The 26,285-nt window shown below is 49.8% G+C and overlaps 1 protein-coding gene and 1 long non-coding RNA gene across 3 annotated transcripts in view; one reads left to right on the top strand and one right to left on the bottom strand.

Moving 5' to 3' along the window:
- Positions 1 to 26,285, bottom strand: part of STK11 (serine/threonine kinase 11) — a 57,414-nt gene that overhangs the window by 26,478 nt on the left and 4,651 nt on the right. For both annotated transcript variants that reach the window (XM_083594723.1, XM_083594724.1), the window contains exons 2-6: positions 12,707 to 12,790; positions 10,369 to 10,458; positions 8,983 to 9,115; positions 5,864 to 6,000; positions 3,898 to 4,025 (exon numbers count right to left, since the gene is read on the bottom strand). In XM_083594723.1, the coding sequence (XP_083450849.1) occupies positions 3,898 to 4,025; positions 5,864 to 6,000; positions 8,983 to 9,115; positions 10,369 to 10,458; positions 12,707 to 12,790 (572 nt within the window). The remainder of the gene's footprint in view (positions 1 to 3,897; positions 4,026 to 5,863; positions 6,001 to 8,982; positions 9,116 to 10,368; positions 10,459 to 12,706; positions 12,791 to 26,285) is intronic.
- On the top strand, positions 10,904 to 12,509 carry LOC310753617. Its single transcript, XR_014543389.1, has 2 exons — positions 10,904 to 12,360; positions 12,422 to 12,509. It is a non-coding gene; the product is annotated as an uncharacterized lncRNA (long non-coding RNA).

The following is a 26,285-nucleotide window of genomic DNA, read 5'->3' as shown; positions in this document are numbered from 1 at the left end:
CCGGAAACTGACGATCTAAAGTGCGAGTATAAATATCTGAAAATAAAAAAACCAGTTCAAGGGATGGAGGGAAGTCACAGGCTCGGCAGAGCAAAGAGTGTATTGTTTGTCAATGTAATGTTTGGAATACTGTGTTAAAAAAATAATAATAAAAATTATAAAAAGAAGAAGAATTTTCCTCTGCCCTGTTGCCTCCCCCCCCCCGCTCTTCTGTAGAATTTTAGAGCTGGAAAAGGATCCTGGAGGTCATCCAGGCTGACCCCGCAAGAGTCTTGCAAAGGCAGCGCCCCCCGGCCACTGGTCCTAGTTTTTGGAGGAGGAAAAGAAGAAAAAAAATATTCTGAATCTCAGAAGCCAGAACAGCAAGAGGGATCGCTGTGCAGTGAAAGCAGCAATCCCTCTTGCTGTTCTGGCTTCTGGGATAGCTGCGCAGCCTGCATTCGCTCCATAAGACGCACACACATTTCCCCTTACTTTTTAGGAGGGAAAAAGTGAGTCTTATAGAGCAAAAAATACGGTGTGTGTGTGGGGGGGGGGAATATGTGTGTGTGTATGTGTGTGTGTGTGTATGGGGAGAGGGGAGAGGGAGAACTGTTTGGGGCAACGACTCACGTAAGCAGACTGGAAAATATGTACCCACCCCCCACAAAAAGCAAGTTCGTTTCCTGAGAAGCATTATAATAATAATATTATAATAATTTCTTATTTATACCCCGCCCATCTGGCTGGGTTTCCCCAGCCACTCTGGGCAGCTTCCAACCGAATATTAAAAAGAATACAGCATCAGACATTTAAAAATTCCTGAAACGGGGCTGCCTTCAGTTGTCTTTTAAAAGTAAAATAGTTGTTTATTGAAATGCATTTCCCTTGCTGGAGAGAGTCTCTTCCGAAACCTGCTGGAAACGAATAAAAGGCCCCCACCGTTAAATATTTACTGAGCTGTACCATAATGGCTGTTAGATAAGGAATCAAGTGTTTTGAGTGCTCTTAGAACGCTTTATCTTGCTGCGAACAAAAGGCAATAGAGTGTCCTGGCTTGTTCGTTTGAAAAAAATAAAAGAGGCCCCTCGCTAACCTTGCCTGTGGATGTGGGGCAGAAAATGTTTCATTGGATGCCTGGGTCTGCAAGAGCTGGGCTGGCTGACATTTGTTTTGCTTGTACAGTGGTGCCCCGCAAGACGAACGCCTCGCAAGACGAAAAACCCGCTAGACGAAAGGGTTTTCCGTTTTTCGATGTGCTTCGCAAGACGAATTTCCCTATGGGGTTCCTTTGCAAGACGAAAGCCCATAGGGAAATCTCCAGGACAGCGGGGAAGCGCAGCGCGTCTTCCCCACTGTCCTCGGACCTCCTCCGAAGGCTGGTGGTGGGGCGGAGAGACCTCCTCCCGCCGCCAGCCTTCAGAAGGCTCCTCCGAAGGCTGGCGGTGGGGCGGAGAGACCTCCTCCCGCCGCCAGCCTTCGGAAGGCTCCTCCGAAGGCTGGCGGTGGGGCGGAGAGACCTTCTCCCTGCGCCAGCCTTCGGATGGCTGTCCTGAAGACTTGCGGTGGGAGGAGGGTTTTCCTTCCCACCGCCAACCTTCAGAATGCTGTTCTGAATGTTGGCGGTGGGGAGGAAAAACCCTCCTCCCACCGCAAGCCCCGGGAACAGAGGAGAAGCGCTGCGCGCCTTCCCCTCTGTTCCCGTACCTGTCCTGAAGGCTTGCGGTGGGGAGAAAAGCCCTTCTCCGCACCGCCAGCCTGGCAAGCGGTCTCCATAGGAACGCATTAATTGATTTTCAATGCATTCCTATGGGAAACCGTGCTTCGCAAGACGAAAAACTCGCAAGAAGAAAAAACTTGCGGAACGAATTAATTTCGTCTTGCGAGGCACCACTGTACTTGTTAACTGATGTCTCGATTTTCCATTTCTACGGTTGTCCTATCGGGTTGCGAGGGAAGGGCGGAGGGGAAATCGGTGGGCCGCAAGTTGAGGTCCAAAGCCTAGAGAGTGTCAGACTACAAGGTCCCGGGAGAGGCCAGGGTTCAAATCTCCACTCGGCTGTGAAGCTCACTGGGCAATATTGGGGGGCTAGCCAGGGCCTCTCTACTCTAACCTACCTCACAGGGTTGTAGTGCAGATTAAAGGAGGAAGGGGAGAACCATGCACAGCCCACAGAGCTCCTTGGGAGGAAAAGGTGGATGCAAATGCAATTAAATAAATGTAAAGGGTTGCAGCGAGAACTGGACCATAAAGAAGGCTGATCGCTGAAGAATGGATGCTTTTGAATTATGGTGCTGGAGGAGACTCTTGAGAGTCCCATGGACTGCAAGAAGATCAAACCTCTCCATTCTGAAGGAAATCAGCCCTGAGTGCTCACTGGAAGGACAGATCCTGAAGCTGAGGCTCCAAGACTTTGGCCACCTCAGGAGAAGAGAAGACTCCCTGGAAAAGACCCTGATGCTGGGAAAGATGGAGGGTGCAAGGAGAAGGGGACGACAGAGGACCAGATGGTGGGACAGTGTTCTCGAAGGTGCCAGCATGAGTTTGGCCAAACTGCGGGAGGCAGTGGAAGACAGGAGTGCCTGGCGTGCTCTGGTCCAGGGGGTCACGAAGAGGCGGACACGACTAAACGACTCAACAACAACAAAGGGTTGCAGTACACCACACAGTCAGTATACCTTCAGACTTTGCCAACTGGCAGTGAGGAAGCTACAGACTGAGAGCATCTGAAAGTGCCAACTATTTGGGATCATTTGGAACTGTTTGGGATTATAAGAATTTTAAGGTCTCGAATATAGAATAAATATTCATAACCGCACACATTATCTAAATATATGAACCATGTGTCTGAAACAGTATGGAAGAGCAATCCTGAAGCCATTTTGACTCTCCCAGTGACCTCAGATATTCTTCTGCAGGAAGGGAGGCAAATGGGGAAACCTTCCCATTGTCTTTTTGCTTACAAATCCTGCCTTATTTGTGTATGAACAGGGTGAGCCTGCGACCTGGAACCAGGAATTAAAGTATTAACCATCACAAAAGAATGGCCAGGCTGCCCAGGAAATGCAATCAGTGACCATTATCAGGCATCCTGGCAGACAGGACTTCTGTCGTAGACCGCCTCCTTCTGTGATGTATGTATGATGTTTTGGGGGTGGTCTTGGGCTACAGGGTGGGCAATTTCAAAAGTCTATATAGGGACTTGCACACCATTGTTCGGGGGTCTCCTCTGTCCTGCGTGAGTGGGGACCCTGTTGCAACAGTTCCTTGAATAAAGATCAGGATTACTAGCTGCTTTGCTTCTCAATATACGCTGGTAAAAAGATAAAGGTAAAGGTACCCCTGCCTGTACAGGCCAGTCGTGACCGACTCTGGGGTTGTGCGCTCATCTCGCTTAAGAGGCCAGGAGCCAGCGCTGTCCGAAGACACTTCCGGGTCACGTGGCCAGCATGACGAAGCTGCTCTGGCGAGCCAGCACCAGCGCAGCGCACGGAAACGCCGTTTACCTTCCCGCTATAAAGCGGTACCTATTTATTACTTGCACTTAGGGGTGCTTTTGAACTGCTAGGTGGGCAGGAGATGGGACTAAGCAACAGGAGCACACCCTGCCACGGGGATTCGAACCGCCGACCATACGATCAGCAAGTCCTAGGCACTAAGGTTTTACCCACAGCGCCACCCGCGTCCCAATATACTCTGGTAGGCCTCTGCTATTTTCTCCTACCGATAGGGAACCCACTTAAGGACTCTATACGGGCTCTGGAGTATCCCATAAGGGAAAGGGAGCTGTTTTTCTTATAGCAGTTTATTTTATTTGTTCGAGGATAAGAGCAAATCACACAGCCACAACAGTTTCCGGGGCAGAACTTTTCCTACAAAGCAAACTTGTGACATCATCATCATCATAGGGCACTCACCTCTAAGCAGATCTGAAAGCAAAGGGCCGCAGTCCTCAGGAATCGTGTACTCCCCTTTCCCAATGTTTTCAAATAACTTATAAATATTATCGCCCTCGAAGGGATAAAGGCCGGTCGTAATGTTGTATCTGCAAACAGACAAAAGGCACAGGTGTGATCAGCGGGGTGGATCTGCAGAGAGGCGGCTGAGCTTCCTGCTCTGGCTCTCTCGCATATCACAACCTTGCTTGAAGCGGCTTGGGGGGGGGGTGTTGAGGGGGAAGAGGGACCCTTCCTGTCCCAGCTTCATCTCCTTGCCAAGACCACCAGCCCCCTTCATTTTGATTATCCGTTTGTTGGCGGTACACTGGTACCTCGGGTTACCAACGCTTCGGGTTACAAACTCCGCTAACCCGGAAGTAGTTGCCTCGGGTTGAGAACTTTGCCCCAGGATGAGAACGGAAATTGTGCGCCAGCAGTGCTGCGCCAGCGGGAGGCCCCATTAGCGAAAGCGCGCCTCAAGTTAAGAATGGACCTCTGGAACCAATTCAGTTTGTAACCCGAGGTACCACTGTATTTATATGTCAACCCTGTAACACGAGAAGTTCCCTGGGTGGCTTAACGGTAAAAGAGGGATTTGGAAGGGAAGAAAAGAGAACAATTTAAATTCAGAATAAAGCACAAATGCATACGGACGAATTCCTCCGTGTTGGGTGCATCTCAGTCTGCAGAAGAGGGGTTTTGATTAGGCGCTAAGATAGTTAAAGTAAAGGTAAAGGGACTCCTGACCATTAGGTCCAGTCGTGACCGACTCTGGGGTTGCGGCGCTCCTCTCGCTTTACTGGCTGAGGGAGCCGGCGTACAGTTTCCGGGTCATGTGGCCAGCAAGACTAAGCCGCTTCTGGCGAACCAGAGCAGCGCACGGAAACGCCGTTTACCTTCCTGCCGGAGTGGTACCTATTGATCTACTTGCACTCTGACGTGCTTTTGAACTGCTAGGTTGGCAGGAGCAGGGACCGAGCAACAGGAGCTCACCCCATTGCGGGGATTCGAACCGCCGACCTTCCGATCGGCAAGCCCTAGGCTCTGTGGTTTAACCCACAGCGCCACCCGCGTCCCTCTCTCAGCCTAAATTACCTTAAAGGGGCATTGTGGGGATTAACAGAGGACGGGGAGAACCCATACACACAAGGAGGTGAGCTCCTTGAAGGAGAAAGGAGTGGGATTGAAATCCAATGAATAAATAAGATGGTACCCCCCGACCCTTTCTGAAGGGTGTAGCCACCCCCACTTCGAATACAGAATTCATGGGTGGGGAAGGCTGGCTTAGAAAGCTGCAGAAGGAGGGGGAAGCTGTGGCAGTGCATTCCCAATGAGTGCTGGGGCACAGTATGGAATTAAAAGCACAGAGCTCATCCAAGAAAGGGGGTTCAGAAGAAAGGCAGATGAAGATGATGGATTTTTCAGAGCTAGCTGACTTCACCGGAAGAGTCTGCGACCAAAAGGAGGAGGAGTATCGGGAAGAATGGACAAAATTTAATGATTATTTAGTTAAATATGTTAAGCTATTTTAATTGGAAGCAGCTGGCAGATACTTAATTGGCTTAGGATTCTATGTAAGTTAAGCGATGAATTAATATGTTTAATTTCAAAATGATACAAGATTTAAATATGTTAACGTTCAAGTTAAATTTTATAAGATCGGCGATTTGGAAAACCGCTAAAAAGATATGCATTGAAATTCAACCAAGGGGAAGCGAGGAAGTCACTTAACAATGTCAATAAGTGTAATTTTTCATAAGGTTATGGTTTATATTTGTTTGTTTGTTTATAATTTTGTGAGAATTAATAAAAAAAATTGAAGAAAGAAAGAAAGGGGTTCAAGGCAGTGGGGTGAGGGGCTCGGCACCTGCCCAGGAACACCGCCTGCAGAGGAGGCCAAGGCCGCCGTGAATTTGCGAGTGTTGCTTGCCGGTTTTGTGCTTACAGCGTGACGCCAGCCGACCAGATGTCCACTTTGAAGCCCGAGAAGGTGTCTAGGCCGTTGGCGATTTCCGGGGGCTGAAAAGCCGGCGAGCCCTGGCTTGTTCGGCACATGTCGTCCTCTGCGAACGGGTGCAACGCCTGCAGGAGGGAGATAAACGAGAGAGGTGTGGGGAGAGAGGGGGAGAGCGCGGGTTAATCCCAGGTCAAAAGCAAAGGAAAACCGAGAATCTCCACTTATCAGCTCCCACATTCTGAAGAATCAGAGGAAGGCCTTCGAGTCTCTCATGGACCAAACCCAAGGTGGGCCCTGGGGCTTTGGAAGGGCACTTCTGAGCCCTGAAAATTACCGTATTTTTCGCCCTATAGGGCACACCTAGTTTTTTTTGGGGGGGGGGGAATAAAGAACAGGCTGCTATCCGCAAGCCTTGGGAGCCCGGCGGGAACTCCCGCGGGCTCCCAAGGCTTGCGGATAGCTTCCTGAAGCCTGGAGAGCGAGAGGGGTCGGTGCGCACCAGGCTTCAGCAAAAGCCTCTCTCCAGGCTTCAGCGAAAGCCTGCATTCGCCCCATAGGACGCACACATATGTCCCCTTCATTTTTGGTGGGGAAAAAGTGCATCCTATAGGGCGAAAATACGGTAGTTGGGGACGCGAGCAGCTGTTCCCGTATTATTTTACGGGAGATCCTCATGCTGCAACAGCCCCTAGCACAGTCCCACCGATTGGCTGGGAGCCACACGTCACAGAGAGCGTGGAATAAATGAGAAATGGACTCCCATCGGACGACTTGAGAGCCGGTCGTGAGCAGGCGTCTCTGAAGGCTGCACCTATGATGCAAACCACATCTGGAATACGTCGCCTCCAGGATGACGTGAAAGGTTTCAGAAAAGGGCAACCAAACGGCGACAGGGAAGAAGAAGAAGAGTTTGGATTTGATATCCCGCCTTTCACTCCCTTTAAGGAGTCTCAAAGCGGCTAACATTCTCCTTTCCCTTCCTCCCCCACAACAAACACTCTGTGAGGTGAGTGGGGCTGAGAGACTTCAGAGAAGTGTGACTTGCCCAAGGTCACCCAGCAGCTGCATGTGGAGGAGCAGGGAAGCGAACCCGGTTCACCAGATTACGAGTCCACCGCTGTTAACCACTACATCACAATGGCTCTCTTATTATAGGGGGGCTCCCTTATTAGGAAAGGACGCAGGGTTTGGAACTTTTCAGTTTAGAGAAAAGGCAAGGGGGCTGCGGCATGATGGAGGTGTTTAAAATTACGCCTGGCATGGAGAAACTGGGCAGAAACTAGGGTTTCCAGTAAAAACCTTCTCTTTTATGAGCTGCTCGGCAGTGGAACAGACTCCCACGAGAGATGGTGGACTCTCCTTCCTTGGAGGTTTCTAGGCAGAGGCTGGATGGCCATCTGTCAGGGATGCTTTTAGTTGAGATTTCTGCATTGCCAGGGGTTGGACTGGATGACCCTTGGTGTCTCTTCCAACTCAAAGATTCTCTTTTTTCCTGCCTTACACACGCCATGACTGTATTTTGCTTTGTACCCAGCGAACGGTTCCCATCATTTGTTGTTTGGACTGTTTCATGCCATTCTTAATACAGTGGTACCTCGGGTTACATACGCTTCAGGTTACAGACTTCGCTAACCCAGAAATATTACCTTGGCTTAAGAACTTTGCTTCAGGATGAGAACAGAAATCGTGTTCTGGCTGCAGCGGGAGGCCCCATTTGCTAAAGTGGTGCTTCAGGTTAAGAACAGTTTCAGCTTAAGAACGGGCCTCCGGAACGAATTAAGTACTGAACCCGAGGTACCACTGTAAATGCTTTCGTTAAAAAAATGCTTTCAAACGGATAAGTAAAACAAACAGGCTTCGCTCACGGCGGTGCCCCCAACGAGTGGCATTTGTGGCGCCACTGAACCCGGAGGTGGCATGAAACTGCCATAATTTGCAGCCCACGAATGAGTTTTATCCAATCCCCTTTCGAAGACTTGGATAGCTCAAGTCGGACAGCTGGGACAGCTCAGCCGGTAGAGCACAGGACTCTTAATCTCAGGGTTGTGGGTTTGAATCCAACATTGGGTGAAAAGATTCCTACATTGCAGGGGGTTGGACTGGATGACCCTTGGGGTCCCATTCCAGCTCTAAAATTCTATGAACTTAGTGGCTTTCACCTCCACAATCACAAACATGTATAGGGGCCATTGAGAGATAGGCCTTACCTCTTATATACCCCATTGCTCACTGTACTCCGTAGGAGTTGTTTCAGGAGTTGTTTGGAACCTCCTTTAGGTTCCAAAAATACCGTATTTTTCGCTCTATAGGACGTACCGGACCATAGGAGGGGGAGAACAGGGGGAAAAAAATTCTCCCCCTCTCTGCTCAGTGCCCCTTCAGCGAAGCGGCAGGAGAAACAGAGCCCCTTCCATTTCGCCTCCCGTTTCACTGAAGGGGCGCTGCGCAGAGGGAAAACCGTGCAGCGCCTCTCCAGCGAAGCGAAGCCTGGAGAGCAAGAGTGATCAGTGTGCACCATCCTCTCTCACTCTCCAGGCTTCAGACGGCTATCCGCAAGCCTTCGGAGCACAGCGGGAACTCCTGCTTCAGCGAAAGCTTCAGGTGGCTTCAGCGAAAGCTCTCCCTCTGCACTTCGGAGGCTTCGCGTTGCTATCGCTGAAGCCAAGGAGCCTGCATTCACTCCATAGGACGCACACACATTTCCCCTTCATTTTTGGAGGGGAAAAAGTGCGTCCTATAGAGCGAAAAATACGGTACCAGCGGCCTGCTCCATAGTAACCAGGGAGCAGGACCTTTTGAGTGTGGCTGCCCCTCTTCCGTGGGTCAACCACTATCCACACTTCTGGTAAAGCTTCTTGAGACAACAACGTCTTCATTCAGTTAACGAAGACACTGCTGCTTCAAGAAGCTCTCCCAGCCGGACAAGAAGTTATATTGCCTCGGATGTTCCTTCCGTATTGCTTCCAAAAATCTCTCTTTCGTCATTTGTGTTGCTTTCTTTTTTGGTGGTTTATGTCCTATTTTTGTGAACTGCCTTGGCGCACACCAAGAGGGAGATTCGTAGGCAAACAAAAGGCATGCCTAAGCGTGGGAGCTCAAAAACGTACCTCTGCCACACCCAGATCCGAAATCTTCAGCGTCCCGTTGGTCGTGAGCAGAAGGTTTCCTGGTTTGATATCCTTGTGGACAATCCCTTGGCTGTGCAGGTATTCTAAGCCGTCGATAAGCTGGCAGAAGTACCTGCGTGTGGAGAGGGGAGAAGGAGAGGGGGAAACCTGGATTCAAAAAGGACGCAAAAACAAATTCGTTGAGATTCAAGTAATCGTACTGCTCTATTCTGCCTTGGTCAGGCAACACCTGGAGTCCTGGGCAAATTTGAGGGTAAACCATACACAGCACGGGTCTGCCCTTGTGGCTCGTTGGAAGTTGAAACTGCTTCACATGTACTATTACGTTGTCGTTTTTATGAGGATATACGTTTGACTTTTATTACACCTGTTTTGCAAAAGTCCAGGAAAGAATCGGAACACCATAGTTTAAAACTACTGCTAGAGGACAAGAATCCCAAGACTACATTAAATGTAGCTAAATTCTGTGCGTCTGCAATCAATCGCAGGAAGCAAATGGTATTCCATAGTGACTAAACCCCTAAATGTTAATTACAGGGGGCACGCTAATAATTAATTTTAATTTTTATATTTAAATCCTTGTTATATTCATATTGTCTTTTGTATTTCTGATATATATTTTATGATCTGTGATATTGTGTGTGTTGACGCTGGTCTGTGACCGTATTAATAAATTCATTCATTCAACACCTGGAGTCCTGGATCCAGTTCTGGGCACCACAATTTAAGGAGGATATTTGCAAGCAGGGAGGCGTGCAGAGGAGGGCAACCAAGATCTACACTTGCTGCCAAACATCAGTAACATAATAATCCTGCGGGAACTGGAGTACCAGAGAAGGGGAGACAAAAGTTTTCAGGAGTCGACGTCAACAGAGGTGAGGATGCCAAGGTGATCTTGCAATGAGATCAGGAGGACAGAGCAATGGAAAACACAAACCCTTGGCCCAGTATACCTGAAGGAGCGTCTCCACCCCCATCGTCCAGCCCGGACACTGAGGTCCAGCTCCGAGGGCCTTCAGGCGGCTCCCTCCCTGCGAGAAGTGAGGTTACAGGGAACCAGACAGAGGGCCTTCTCGGTGGTGGCGCCCTCCCATCAGATGTCAAGGAGATAAACAACTATCTGACTTTTGGAAGACACCTGAAGGCAGCCCTGTTTAGGGAAGGTTTTAATGTTTGATGTTTTATCGTGTTTTTAATGTTCTGTTGAGAGCTGCCCAGAGTGGTTGGGGAAACCCAGCCAGATGGGTGGGGTATAAATAATAAATTATTATTATTATTCAGTTTTCACTAGCACCAAAGCCAGGACTGTTCAGACAGCGTGGGGGGGGGGGGCACATGAAATGGCACCCGCCTTGCTTAACTTACCCATGCGCTTGAAAGACGGGGAACTTTTTGTCGGGGACGCTGTCCAACATCTCCTGCATCCCACACACGCAGTATTCCATCACCATATACGTGAGAGGAAGAGTTAAGGAAGCGGTAACCAGGCAGGGTTAGAAAAATCAGATATACAGTGGTACCTCGGATTACATACGCTTCAGGTTACATACGCTTCAGGTTACAGACTCCCAGAAATAGTACCTCGGGTTAAGAACTTTGCTTCAGGATGAGAACAGGAGGCCCCATTAGCTAAAGTGGTGCTTCAGGTTAAGAACAGTTTCAGGTTAAGAACGGACCTCCGGAACGAATTAAGTATTTAACCCGAGGTACCACTGTATAAGCTAATCGTCAAATGGCGCCTGAAGCCTAGGTTGCCACAACGGAACACCTAGTCGCCATTCTCCCCCCCCCCCACTCCCAAAAATGAAGTTTATTATTGTTATTATTGTTCATTTCACTTCTGTACCACTTTGTATTTTAAAGGGGGAAAATCTCAAAGTGGTTTATTACGCATAAAAAAAAATCAAGAACAGAAGAAATTCAAGCGTCAAAGAAAATATTTCAGATCCTTCTCTAAGGGACATGTTGTCCCCCCCCCCCCTATTTATCTGCCTACATAATTTATAGAGCTGCCCCATAGCAGAAGTGCTCTAGGAAGCCAATGGGGTAGAGGACCTGGGAGATCAGGGTTCGAATCCCCACTCGGTCATGAAGCTCACAGGGTGACCTTGGAGTCGGTCACAGCCTCTTAACCAGTGATGGCCAAACTTAGCCGCTCCAGCTGTTTTGGGACTACAACTCCCATCATCCCTAGCTAACAGGACCAGTGGTCAGGGATGATGGGAACTGTAGTCCCAAAACAGCTGGAGGGCCAAGTGTGGCCATGCCTGCTCTTAACCTACCTCGCAGGTTCCTTGTAGGGAGGGTGAACCAAGTACTCCTTGGAGGAAAAAACGGTGGGAGATAAATGCAAGGAATAAGCTCTTTTGCTTCCCTGCTTATGAAAGCTGGTGGGGCCAGCCAGATGGAGATGTAAGTCGCTAACCTGACACCAAGATTTCTACGTGGTCACAATTGGACCAACGCCAGCTGCAAAATGCGCCTGGTGAATTTCAAACACTGCAGCCAGGCCAGAAGGGACGCGGGCGGCACTGTGGGTTAAACCACTGAGCCTAGGACTTGCCAATCAGAAGGTCGGCGGTTCGAATCCCCGCCACGGGGTGAGCTCCCGTTGCTCGGTCCCTGCTCCTGCCAACCTAGCAGTTCGAAAGCACGTCAAAAGTGCAAGTAGGTAAATAGGTACTGCTCTGGCGGGAAGGTAAACGGCGTTTCCGTGTGCTCTGGTTTCTGTCACGGTGTCCCGTTGCGCCAGAAGCAGTTTAGTCCTGCCGGCCACACGATCCAGCTCCTGGTTGACCGGCCAGATGGTGCCTACTGCTTCTGCCTGCACAAGGACCATGTCTACTACCTCAGTGAGAGGATTCTGAAGCTTGCTACAAACATCCCCCGGGAGAATCTGGTATCTCTTGGCACCTGCTTTGGAAAGTTCACCAAGAGCCAGAAGTTCCGACTCCACATCACTGCCCTCGATTACCTTGCTCCCTACGCCAAGTACAAAGTGTGGGTGAAGCCTGGGCCAGAGCAGTCCTTCCTTTACGGGAACCACATACTGAAGTCTGGCTTGGGGCGAATCACAGAGAGCACTGCCCAGCACCAGGGTGTGGTGGTATATTCCCGGGCTTTGGAGTGGCAGCCAAGCCCACCCAGGAGTACCGGAAAGTGGACCCCATGGCGATCGTGGCTTTTCACCAAGCGGATATTGGAGAATACATACGGCATGAAGAGACGCTGACATAAATGGCAGGGCAGAAAGCCCCAAAGACTGACTTTCCCACCCTCCTCAGATAGAAGCTGCAGGCTTTCAACCAGCCTGTGCCCCTTTTCATGCAGACGGTGGAAGGCGCAACTGTGTAGGTTGTTAAACTGCCAGCAAAATATCTCTCTACCTCCTGATGGCCACAGTGAGACTGTAGATGAGTCACAAAACTTTGGGGTGTAGCTGCAGGCCTGGCAGCTCTAGGGACACAGCTACAATTCTGACACAGTAAAGCTATTTCATTTTTCTCCTTTAAAAACAAAACAAAACAAAAAAAACCTGAAGATGGCAAGGGCTGAACCTGAGACCCTCAGCACACCATGAAATGGGCGACTTCGGTCCTTGGCTACCAAGGCAGAAGAGGCTTAGAATCCACGAGGCTCGTGAGAGAGGGGAAACGGACGGAGCCTGAAGCCGTACACGCCCCAGACAGGGGAGAAAGGATATATCTTCTGCTTCTCTTCGTTGTACAAGACGTCAACGAGCTGGATGACGTTCTTGTGCCGCAGCCGCCGAAGGAGCTGAATTTCCCTGGAAGGAAAGAGAGAGAGAAATATATATATGCAGGTGCCCAAAGCAACCTCCTCTTTGCAGAGGGAGTCAAGGGAAGATGCTCCCTTCGATCTAGGAATGCATTCTGTTCCTGTTGCTGCGTGGGGAGAGAATGGAGGCTCAGAGGCTGTTCCCTGTTGCAGGCACCGCCGCAGGTTGCTCTCTGAACCCACCCATCTCTAAGAACACCAGAAGAGCAGCATTCTGTTCTCACAGTGGCCAACCAGTTGAGTCTATTATTCTATACCCCAACGGGAAACTCACAAGCAGGATCCGACCACAAGAGCAATACTCCCCTCCTGTGATTTCCAGCAACTGGAACTCAGAAGCATTGATTTCTCCGACCGTGGAGGCAGAGAACAGCCATCCTGCCTAATAGCAGCCGCTGATAGTCCTCTCCGCCTCCACACAGCACTCACCACTTGTGGGTCCATGCGTTTGGGGGATAAAGCACACATATGCAACCTAAGAACATCAGAAGGGGCTGCCAGATCAGGCCAATGGTCTATCAGGTATGTACAACTCCTAATAATAATAATAATAATAATAATAAAAATAAAATTTTTTATTTATATCCCGCCCTCCCCAGCCGAAGCCAGGCTCAGGGCAGCTAACAACAATAAAATAGTACAACATTCTAAAATCATTTCATTCTAAAATTCAACTCAAATTGATGGCAACCATTAGGCTAAAGTTCTGTGAAGATTGCCAAAGGAGGGAGTCAGGCTGTGCCCTGGCCAAAGGCCTGGTGGAACAGCTCTGTCTTGCAGGCCCTGCGGAAAGATGTCAAGTCCCGCAGGGCCCTAGTCTCTTGTGACAGAGCGTTTCACCAGATCGGGGCCACAGCTGAAAAAGCCCTGGCTCTAGTTGAGGCCAGTCTAACCTCACTGTGGCCTGGGACCTTCAGGATGTTTTTGTTTGAAGACCGCAAGTTCCTCTGTGGGACATACCAGGAGAGGCGCTCCCATAGGTACGAGGGTCCTAGGCAGTATAGGGCTTTAAAGAGACTGTGATCTACTCCCAGTATGAAAAAAACTGGCAGTGATCTCTTCATTGGAGGGAGGAGGAGCGTGTGAGGGGGGGTGTGGATTGCCCAGAGTTCTTCAGCTTTTATTTGTTAACTTTCGGTAAACTTTATTTAATCCCACGATCGATAAGGGTCTCGCGATCTACCAGGAGCAGCTAGGGATCTACTGGCTGGACATGCCTGGTCTATGTAATCCATAAACATACAAGACGTAACCGGCTGTACGTTTGAAAAATTAATATATACTATTCAGTGTATTGAATTGTAGATATCAACAGAAGTGGCTCATAAAGTTCAACAAAGAAAGTAGGAGACCCAGTGGATCAGTTCATTCTCTAATCAGTTTATGCATAAGGTCCATATATGTGAAAGTGTCTATTCCACCTGTCTGTTCATAGAGTCCAAGAATTCACACGAAAGGTTGCTGCAGTTTCACAGAATCCTTTCACAGAGTCTAAGACAAGGATTTCTGGAATATTAGCCTTGTTTCACCGTCCTGGGCTTCATCAGTAGTACAAACTCATATATGATATCACAGGACAGTGGATCTTATAGCATCGTAGGTAAAGGTAAAGGGACCCCTGATCATTAGGTCCAGTCGTGGCCAACTCTGGGGTTGCGGCGCTCATCTCGCTTTATTGGCCGAGGGAGCCGGCGTACAGCTTCCGGGTCATGTGGCCAGCAGGACTAAGCCGCTTCTGGCGAACCAGAGCAGCGCACGGAAACACCGTTTACCTTCCCGCCGGAGCGATACCTATTTATCTACTTGCACTTTGACGTGCTTTTGAACTGCTAGGTTGGCAGGAGCAGGGACCGAGCAATGGGAGCTCACCCCGTTGCGGGGATTCGAACCGCCGACCTTCTGATCGGCAAGCCCTAGGCTCTGTGGTTTAACCCACAGCGCCACCCGCGTCCCTAGCTGCTACTAAACTTCCGGAAATCCTTGCTGCGAGCTTTATTGCTTGCAAGTCCTTCGCCGTGGCCTCGAGCTCTCCCTTCTTTGCAGGAATGGCATGTTGGGAGAATCCTGGCCAGCGCTGTCTTGTTGCAAGAGGCTTGCGCAAAGTGTTTTGCAAAGCACTTGCGAGGCTAAACCAGCGACGCAAAGGGGCGATTTGATTTCTAGAGAATCCGCCCCCCTCCCTCCCACCCTGAGCCCGGCCTTCCTCTGCGGTTCAGGCTGCCAGTTCTTGGCAACCTCTGTTGCTTCATTCTGACACCCAAAAGCTCAAAAACAGGAAGAGCGACTCAGCTCTGTGTCAAGCTTTGGGGAAAGGGAACAGCTGATTGGCAGCAGGAAGGGAGAGAGAGAGAAAAGGCGACTCGTGAGGAGGCTCCAGCTGCCAAGCAGAGGATGCTGCGCTGGTACAAGGGGACAGACTGTTCCTTCCTGCGGTTTTGGGCCATGTCTGCCCACTCCCCCACCCCTCGGAGCAAGGCCCTGTCCGCTTCCTGGCTCACTCCCAAGGTAGATGTTGTGGACAGCTGCAGTATTCTGACAGTGCAAATTGCAGGACACCATATAAAGGAAGCTGTAGTCGCTCACTGCTGCCATCTCTGTGCAGCTGCAGCTTGGACAGACACCTTGGGTTGAGCTGCTAGCCCAGGGGTAGGCAACCTAAGGCCCAGGGGCCGGATCCGGCCCAATCGCCTTCTCAATCTGGCCCACGGACGGTCCGGGAATCAGCATGTTTTTACATGAGTAGAATGTGTTTTTTTATTTAAAATGCACCTCTGGGTTATTTGTGGGGTCAGCCTGGTGTTTTAATATGACTAAAATGTGTCCTTTTACAGTGGTACCTCTGGCTAAGTACTTAATTCGTTCCGGAGGTCTGTTCTTAACCTGAAACTGTTCTTATGTAACCTCGGGTTACATACGCTTCAGGTTACAGACTCCTCTAACCCAGAAATAGTGCTTCAGGTTAAGAACTTTGCTTCAGGATGAGAACAGAAATCGTGCTCCGGTGGCGCGGTGGCAGCAGGAGGCCCCATTAGCTAAAGTGGTGCTTCGGGTTAAGAACAGTTTCAGGTTAAGTACGGACCTCCGGAACGAATTAAGTACTTAACCCGAGGTTCCACTGTGTGTATGTATGTGTGTGTGTGTACACACACACACACACACCTGAGTTTCTAACACTGGCTTTGTAGCCCTGGGAGAAGCACCCACTGCATCCAAAAATCACATCCCTGCTGAAACATCTGTAGAACCCCAGGTAGGTTAAGGCTGAGCCAAGGCTTCCCCGCGGACTGTCTACCTCCCAGACCCTTTCCTTAGGACTTCCTCTCTGGGCCCAGTTCAAAGCTCCGGCCATAATTGCCCTAGCAACGAGTTCTTTAAAAGGACAAGAAGTCCGCCGACAGGTTCACGCAAGGATCTCCCCCTCTGTTTACCGTCACCATGACAAGGCAGGATGTCGGAATCTGGACCGTAGCCAAAGGCAGCCAGATGGCCAAATCAGCAAGCGAAAAGCAGCGGCAGTGGGAGAGAGAGAGGAGGGGGAAAGAGAAAAATAAACCACCCCTGACGCCATCGAGAAGCTTCTCCCAGAGAGCCAGAGAGGGACGTTTGTCCCCAGCCACTAATTCAGGTGCGCTGCTCTATTGAACGGCAGAGTACAGGAACTCAAAGCAGATAACTCTTTTCACTTTGAGGGCCACATTTCCTCCCAGAGGCCGCAGAGTGGCAGTGGGAGGGGCTAGGGGCAAAGGTGGGCGGAGCAAGGTGATGTTTACCTTTGTACAGTAGGCTAGTTGCTACACACATGCCATCCGTCCAAGGAAGCAAGCGGCATGACTGAAGTTCAAGGACCCATTTCCACGCAAAACCACCCTAGGAGGGTGTGAAACAGGGCAGGGGGTGGCTCAAGCAGGGGGTCTCCCCTAGCCTGACCTGGAAAGGTCAGGGCTTGAATCTGGGACTATCAGAGGGTTGGACTAGATGACCCTTGGTGTCTCTTCCAGCTCTACAATTCAATTATCTGTGTATGGCCAATTCCACTATGGTAAAAAGGTAAAGGGACCCCCGACCATTAGGTCCAGTCGTGGACGACTCTGGGGTTGCAGTGCTCATCTCGCTTTACTGGCCAAGGGAGCCAGCGTACAGCTTCCAGGTCATGTGGCCAGAAGGACTAAGCCGCTTCTGGAGAACCAGAGCAGCACACGGAAACACCGTTTACCTTCCCGCCGGAGCAGTACCTATTTATCTACTTGCACTTTGACGTGCTTTCGAACTGCTAGGTTGGCAGGAGCAGGGACCGAGCAACGGGAGCTCACCCCGTCGCAGGGATTCGAACCGCTGACCTTCTGATCGGCAAGTCCTAGGCTCAGTGGTTTAGACCACAGCGCCACCCGCGTCCTATGTACTATGCTGCATCACTTAAAAAACAAAATCCTTGCAGGCCAGTTAAGGGCACCTATCCAGCAAATCTGTTGTTGTTCTTAAACCCAATCCATCTTGATTAACCGACTAAAACCAATATGGTAGGCCGTGCAAATGAGCCCACAGAAATTTCCACACCCCCGGGAGAATTTCCACACCCGTATATTATCTCATTACTGATAACCATCCTGCAAAAACACAGAACTGTAGAGTTGGAAGGGACCACAAGCGTCATCTAGTTCAGCCTCTTGCAACGCAGGAAACTTCTGCCCCATGTGGGGCTCGAACCCACAACCTTGAAATTAAGAGTCTTGTGCTCTACCGGACTGAGCTATCCCAGGAACGATGGGGGTGGGTGGGAATCCTTTCCAGATTGCAAAAGTTTCCTTAACAGCTGCCTGGAGATCTTGTTCACCATGGGAGAGCCATTAAGGCTGGGCCACTGTAAACACACACACACAGTGAAGTCACACATCCACATTCCCAAGAGCTCCCTGAGAAGCAGGACTGACTGCTAAACCACTTTGGAAATTGTAGCTCCGTGAGGTGGCTAGGGGTCTGCTAACATCTTTAACAAACCACAGCTCCCAGGATTGTATAAAGCGACAAGACACTGTTTTAAATGCACAAGGTAAAAGGGGGCCTAGGATAGAAACAGAATACCATATGGCAATGACCCCCAAAACAGGAATTCTGCACTGCTGTGCTTTATGCTCTGGAATGTAACGGCTATTTGCACACAGCTTAAGACATTAAAAATACAGCGGTGCCCCGCAAGACGAATGCCTCGCAAGACGGAAAACCCGCTAGACGAAAGGGTTTTCCGTTTTGGAGGTGCTTCGCAAAACGAATTTCCTATGGGCTTGCTTCGCAAGACGAAAATGTCTTGTGAGTTCATGCGGGGTTTTTTTCCTCCCCCCCCCCCTTTTTCCCAAGCCGCTAAGCCGCTTAACAGCTGATCCGCTAAGCCGCTTATCAGCTGATCTGCTAAGCCGCTAAGGCGCTTATCAGCTGATCCGCTAAGCCCGCTAAGCCGCTAATAGCGCTAATCCGCTAATGGGCTTGCTTCGCAAGACGAAAAAACCGCAAGACGAAGAGACTCGCGGAACGGATTCTTTTCGTCTTGCCACTGTATATATATTAAGCCCTTTAGAAAAATGCTCAAACGTAAACAAATAAGCCTCTCTCCTAATACTCTGGGACACCCAAGGAAGCTGAACAGACAAAAGTAACTCCTCCCTCACAGAGCACATGGTCAAATGATGACACTGCCATGAGAGGCAGTGAGGGCCAATGACTCTGAAGGCTTTAAATGGAGATGAGACCAATTCGAAGGAGGAAGCTGCCGTAAATTGCACAGGCTACTGTGAGAACAGGATGCTAGAGTAGATGCTAGCTCCACCCTCCTGGCCTGATCCAGCAGCCGGACCATAGCTGTCAACTTTCAGATTTGAAAATAAGGGATCAGCAGCCTCACCTGTCCCAGGGACCGTCTACGGGATAGCAGAGGGAAACGGCACTGGAATAAGGGAATTTCCCGCAAAAAAAGGGAAGGCTGACAGCTATGAGCCAGACCCTTTCAATGTTCTTAATTGCTAACATCCAATACCGAGATGAAGGTCTACCAGGCTTGTGTGTTGAGCACGCTGCTTTATGGAAGTGAGTCATGGGCAACTTACACCCACCAGGAGATATGCCTCAAGGCCTTCCGCATGTGCTGTGTCAGGAAGATTTGGGGTATCTTATGGTGACAGCAGTCACGAAATTAAAAGGCGCCTGCTTCTTGGGAGAAAAGCGATGACAAACCTAGACAGCATCTTAAAAAGCAGAGACATCACCTTGCCAACAAAGGTCCGTATAGTTAAAGCTATGGTTTTCCCAGTAGTGATGTATGGAAGTGAGAGCTGGACCATAAAGAAGGCTGATCGCCAAAGAATGGATGCTTTTGAATTCTGGTGCTGGAGGAGACTCTTGAGAGTCCCATGGACTGCAAGAAGATCAAACCTCTCCATTCTGAAGGAAATCAGCCCTGAGTGCTCACTGGAAGGGCAGATCCTGAAGCTGAGGCTCCAAGACTTTGTCCACCTCATGAGAAGAGAAGACTCCCTGGAAAAGACCCTGATGTTGGGAAAGATGGAGGGCACAAGGAGAAGGGGACGACAGAGGACGAGATGGTGGGACAGTGTTCTCGAAGCTACCAGCATGAGTTTGACCAAACTGCGGGAAGACAGGAGGGCCTGGCGTGCTCAGGTCCATGGGGTCACGAAGAGTCAGACACGACTAAGCAACAACAACATGTCAGGACAGAATTCCACACAAAGATGTGTTCTCCTGAGCCCACATTCCCCATACGTTCCCACTCCTGTCTCAGCGACATCACGTCCACAGAATGGAAGAGGCAGGATCCCCCAAGGACATGCTCTATGCTATGGGGAGCTGACTTCTGGCCCCAGGCCCACTGGCAGACGTCTGCAAACATGGCATGAAGGCTGGCAACACCAACCCTGCCGTGGGGGAACCCCTTGCAGATGACCACAGTGTCTGGAGACAGGAGTCAGTTTGTACATCCACAGCAGTGGCCAGAGGAGGAAGGACTGCCGGGAAGAGCGCAGAGAGAACAAACGCCCTTGTGCATCTGCAGCAGCACAACCGGATGCCTTCGTCTGCCCCGGCTGCAACAAAACATGCCTATCCTGCATCAGTCTCTAAAGCCACAGTAGGCGCTGCAACCTTCCAACAGCTTGGCAAACTCCTCCATTGTCTTCCGAGGCAGACGGATGCCAGCTAATAATAATAATTTATTATTTGTACCCCACCCATCTGGCTGGGTTTCCCCAGCCACTCTGGGCGGCTTCCACAGAGACAAAAAATACACTAAAATGTCACACATTAAAAACTTCCCTGAACAGGGCTGCCTTAAGATGTCTTCTGAATGTCAGTTAGTTGTTTATCGCTTTGACATCTGGTGGGAGGGCGTTCCACGGGGCGGGCGCCACCACCGAGAAGGCCCTCTGCCTGGTTCCCTGTAGCTTTGCTTCTCGCAATGAGGGAACTGCCAGAAGGCCCTCGGTGCTGGACCTCAGCGTCCAGGCAGAACGATGGGGGTGGAGACGCTTCTTCAGGTATACTGGAGTATTCCAGTGCTGCCTTCAAGCTGGTCTTAGCCAAGTTTGACTGGGGTGGACGGGAGCAGGGGAAAGAGAAGGGGAACGGAAAGAACGAAAGCCTGCCTTACGCTGAGCTGCAAAGCCCGACCTCAGAGGAACTAGGCGCACCAGAGCTAAAAAGGAACTGGAAAGGCAGTGGATGTCCAGGAAGAGCTTCTCGCGATGGAGCAAAGGCCACAGCTGTTGCTTACAGCGCCGCAAGATGGGCCGCAACAGATGCAGGGGCCTAAACTTAGCAAGGGACTCTCATCAGTTCTTCCACCTTCACTGGGAACTCTGCATTCTGCTTACAGGGGTAGAAGGCACGCTGCCCTCCAGGTCATCTCAGACTCCAACTCCCATCAGCCCCGGGAGCCAGCTGGGTCAAAGGTCAGGGGTGATGGGAGTTTTCGTTCAACAATCTTCGGAAGGCACAGCCACTCCGGCTGCCCGAGGCTTAACCCCTGTCAAGGAAGGGCAGGGACTTGCTTGTCTGCACTTTCCTAAAGCTTTTTTGTTTTAATTTCTTTGCGTTGAGAAGCTTTTCCAGTTAGATGACAAGCACTCCCATTTCAGGTGTTGGAATCGCGGAATTGTAGAATCAGAAACGGACCAAATATGTCATCTAGTCCAATTCCCTGCGAAGTTCATGCTGCGTCACTTTTAAACTCACATTCACCCGGTGCTATACCAGCTGCACTGGCTCCCGGTGGAGTATAGGATCAGGTTTAAGGTGCTGGTTTTAACCTTCAAAGCCCTATACGGCCTAGGACACTCGTACCTACGGGACCGCCTCTCCTGGTATGTCCCACAGAGGAACTTCAAAAAAAAAACATCTTGAAGGTCCCAGGCCACAGAGAGGTTAGGCTGGCCTCAACCAGAGCCAGGGCTTTTTCGACTGTGGCTCCGATCTGGTGGAATGCTCTGTCACAAGAGACTAGGGCCCTGTGGGACTTGACATCTTTCCGCAGGTCCTGCAAGACGGAGCTGTTCCACCAGGCCTTTGCCCAGGGCACAGCCTGACTCCCTCCTTTGGCAATCCTCACAGAACTTCTAGCCCAATGGTTGCCATTAATTTGATTGGAATTAATTTTAGAATGAAATGATTTTAGAATGTTTTATCGTTTTATTGTTGTTAGCCGCTCTGAGCCCGGCTTCAGCTGGGGAGGGCGGGATATAAATAAAATTTATTATTTATTATTATTATTATACCCGGTTCTCCTTGCACGGCCTGCAACTTTATTTCTGCTGTTTTTAAAGATGTGCCTGCAAATCTCCCTGGGACGATATACGTGGAAGGTGAGGTCACAAATTAATAAATAACAAGCGGCAGAGTCTTAAACGGAGGCACTGACTTCACGGGCAAAAGCCCGGAGGTAATTGTCGGGGTAGCTGCCTGCCAGGCTTAGTCATGTAAGCCCTGGCAAGGCAGCAGGTAGAATCACAAAATCACAGCGTTGCAGAGTTGGAAGGGACCCTAATGGTCATGTAGTCCAAACCCCCTGCAATGCAGGGATCTTTTGCCCAATGTGGGTCTCGAACCCACGACCCTGAAATTAAAGAGTCTCATGCTCCACCGACTGAGCAAGGCAAAAAAAGAGGAGAGTTATGGAGGAGGGTACTTGCAAAGCACACAGCTCAGAAAGAACACAACACACGCAAACAAAACGGGGACTTTAACCTTGCAGGCGTTTCCATTCTCTGTTGTGAAACTTAACACACGCAACTTATACAGGGTGAGTCTTTTAAAAGAGGCCCCCTGGAACATGTGTACTCTGTATCCACGGGGGCTCTTTTAAAGGACTCACCCTCTATTTCTAAGCCTTATAGCTTTGCCAAAGCTAGCTGTGGGCTCTAGAATTATCCAGAAGGGGATAAATGACCCTGGACGGTTATGTCCAGTCAAAGGTGACTGTGGGGTTGCGGCGCTCATCTCGCTTTCAGGCCGAGGGAGCCGGCGTTTGTCCGCAGACAGCTTTCCGGGTCATGTGGCCGGCAGGACTAAACCGCTTCTAGCGCAACGGGACACCGTGACGAAGCCAGAGCGCACGGAAACACCATTTACCTTCCGGCCACGGTGGTACCTATTTATCTACTTGTACTGGCGTGCTTTCGAACTGCTAGGTTGGCAGGAGCAGGGACAGAGCATTGGGAGCTCACCAGTGCTGCACGGATTCGAACCGCCAACTTTCCAATCGGCAAGCCCAAGAGGCTTAGTGGCTTAGGCCACAGCCCCTAGAAGGGGATAATGGAAACTTTCATTGTCAACAGCTAGGGTGAAGCTCTTCTGTATTTAAGCTGGCATATCCAGAACGCTGGAGGCAGCGGGGAGGGGGTGCAGGATCCACAAAAGGAGAACTATGCACAGTAATCTGACATCAGAAATGGCACATTATCCAGAAACCAGAACACGAACATTTCAGTCCACCAGGTCACTCTGTTCCTGATCTTATCTGAAGGCATCAGCCTGACAACAAGAGAACTTTGGCGTATGGGGGTTCTGAATCAAAACCTCTATTTTCCCCCGTTTGTGTCAGAAAAAAGACAATGGCTTTCTGCCTTGCTATGAAGGTTAATTTACGGTACTTACCAATACTACTCAGGATGCATTATTACCTATGACTGCTGTTGCAAAGGGCCGTTTTGCCTCTATTTATGCTCTAACTGCACTGCCACAGAGTGTACCTTTTGCATTCCATTGCCAGCTAACTCCAACCTTTACACTAGTGTTGGAAACACAGGTATATAAGCTATTCTCTGCATGCTCCTTGAATAGAGATGAAGTTTGCTTCAATTTTTTTTCTACTAGCCTAATGTCTATGACTTAAAATTATGGTTGCCTTTTTATGTAGAAAAGCAATCACCAGTAAATCATCAGTGAATGTCTCGAGCCTAACTACTCTGACCTTGGTGACTTTCCCACACTATCATCGGTTGCATTTTTGTTCTAAAAATATGAAGAGTACATAGCAGAAAGTGGTGTAAATAATGGTGTCAGTTCTGTCAAGCAATGAACATTTAATACAAAACTTTATGCAGAACGCTTTGGTTTAAGAACGGACTTCCGGAACGGATTAACTTCATAAACCAAGGTACCGCTATACATACCACCCTATACTAGGGTTGCCATATTTCAAAAAGTGAAAATCTGTACACAATTTGTTTTGCCCAAATTTGTCCAGCTTTTTCTTTTGCAAAATCTCAAAAGAAATTGAAGCTATGACCGGGAGATTAGACGTACGGCAACCCTATCCCTGCATGTCTCAGGGCAGGATAAAATCAGAATATAAAACCACACGTAAAGCATGTGTGAAAACCTGCATATAATCCCTAATGCTTTTGGCCTGTTTCATGTGAAGGAGAGAGATCCCTGGAACTAAACTTGCCTGGGAGGAAGATACAGCCCCAGGATGTGATGAAATGGCAACCTGTCTCTCCTTCCTTTTAAACTTTTAAACTGCATTTGCACAGAGGGACATTCTGAGTAAATAGCACTTGCAAAGAGAGGCGAGAGAGAAGAGGGGCTGCGATGGAGGACCACAGCATGCTTGGAGTTCGATTCCCATCAGCGCAGAGGGGCTGATGTGATGAGAGCTTTGGTCGAAACATCAGGAGGGCCCCAGGTCAGCACAGAACCGCCTTCTCAGCCTCCTGCACAGATGGAACCTCAAAGGGTGAGGCGGATAAGCTGTTTTTTGGGGGTAGTTTCGATTCTTCCTCTCTCTCTCTGGCAGATCTCGTTTTTCCAGAAGCAGAAATAAAACCTGGTTCTGAAGGCCTGTCCGAAGAAGCAATAATAGAGCGAAGCTGATTCACTGGCGGCAGAGCTCACAGCCCCCCCCCCCCCCCAGCCAGGCGCAAAAAGATGGACAAGGGAGGCAAACGTCTCCATCCAGGCGTTTATCCAAGATTGCCTAAAGAGGCAGAAAAACCCCACGGGGTTGACGCTCAGCAGATGCCGGAACAAGTTGGGTGGATGCTGGCTTTTAAAGAGGAAACCGGCTTGTTTTGGGGGGCAGGGGTTGGCAGTGTGGCAGTATTTTCAGATACCAATGCCTGGGTTCTTTTTTGGGGGGGGTTGGGCTATTGATAAGGTTAAGCCACAGAGCCTAGGACTTGCCGATCAGAAGGTTGGCAGTTCGAATCCCTGCGAGGGGGTGAGCTCCCATTGCTCAGTCCCTGCTCCTGCCCACCTAGCAGTTCGTAGGACGCCAAAGTGCAAGTAGATAAATAGGTACCGCTCCAGCGGGAAGGTAAACGGCGTTTCCGTGCGCTGCTCTGGTTCGCCAGAAGCGGCTTAGTCCTGCTGGCCACATGACCTGGAAGCTGTACACCGGCTCCCTTGGCCAATAAAGCGAGATGAGCACCGCAACCCCAGAGTCGGCCACGACTGAACCTAATGGTCAGGGGTCCCTTTACCTTTATTGATAAGGTGGACCCTCACATTTTAAAGGCCTGGGAGAACTGCGGGGGCACACGGAGGAAGGAAAGTGAAGGCAAGCAGGTGAGGATGCACCAGCCCAGGGTGAGGGGGAAGATACTAGCTGGATTAGACTCCCCCAGTAATATTTGACTGCAGAACTGACACAGAAATGCAGGGAACTGTCTTATCTTATACAGAGTCAGACCAGTCGCTCCGTCTAGTTCAGTGCTGTCTACACCAGGGTTTTCTAAACTTGCGTCTCTACCCGCTTTTGTACTACAACTCCCATCATCCCTAGCTATCAGGGCCAGAGGTCGTGGATGATGGGAATTGTAGTCCAAAAGGTCACAAAAAGTACACTGTTTACCAACCCCCTCTGCTAATTCCTATGACGACCCTGTAAGGTAAGTTAAGAGGCTGTGACTGGCTCCAAGGTCACTCCGTGAGATTCCTGACGGAGTGGGGATTTGAACCCTGATCTCCCAGGTCCTGGTCCAACAATCTAATCACTACACCCCAATGGCTACCTAGAGTCATTCTGCTATGGGGCAGCTCTATAAATTAAGTAGGAAAATAAATACAGTGGTACCTCCGGTTACGGACGGGATCCATTCTGGAGCTCTGGTCGGATCCCGAGGTTTCCACAACCGGAGGTGCCTGTTTTGCGCATGTGCGCGGCGCGTGTTTCTGTGCATGCGCGAGCGGCGAAACCCCCCAAAAATACTTCCGGGTTTGTTGCTTTCACAACCCGAAGTTTATGTTACCCGAGGGTAAGGTAAGATAAGGTTCTACTGTACGGGAAAGGAAAAAATGTCACTTTCAGAAGTATCTGAAATGTTTTCCATGAAGCTTGCATTTCTTTTAGTCTGGATCTTTTTTATGTACCGTATTTTTCGCTCTATAAGACGCACCAGACCACAAGACGCACCTAGTTTTTGGAGGAGGAAAATAAGAAAAAAAATATTCTGAATCTCAGAAGCCAGAACAGCAAGAGGGATCGCTGCGCAGTGAAAGCAGCAATCCCTCTTGCTGTTCTGGCTTCTGGGATAGCTGCGCAGCCTGCATTCGCTCCATAAGACGCACACACATTTCCCCTTACTTTTTAGGAGGGAAAAAGCGAGTCTTATAGAGCAAAAAATACGGTAATCTTTTAACATGTTTGTGATGTTTTTCTTTAAAATATAAAGCGTTATTGAATTGAATAATAAAAAATAGATTCCACAGCAAAAAAGAAAAGGAAGGTGCCTAGACATTCCACTCTGGCGACCGTAACCCAGGTTTAAGGTGCCATTTGGCAATTAGCTTACACACCTGAGTTTCTAACATTGCTAGCAACGTCTGAAGGGCCACAGGCGCCTGAGGAAACACGGGTTGCCTCTACTGGCTGCAAAGCGCTCGGCCCAGGCAAGCCTCAACAGCACTGCGCTGTTTTCCTAGGCTGGCAAGGACACGGCAGGGCTTGTTCGCCAGCAGGTGCCAGGGCAGGTTACAACAATTTA

This window comes from Podarcis filfolensis, assembly GCF_964270895.1.
Source record: "Podarcis filfolensis genome assembly, chromosome: 18".
NCBI classification, from domain to species: Eukaryota; Metazoa; Chordata; class Lepidosauria; order Squamata; family Lacertidae; genus Podarcis; species Podarcis filfolensis.
Note: the sequence above shows the minus strand (reverse complement) of the source record. Positions and strands in the feature narration are given on the sequence as shown.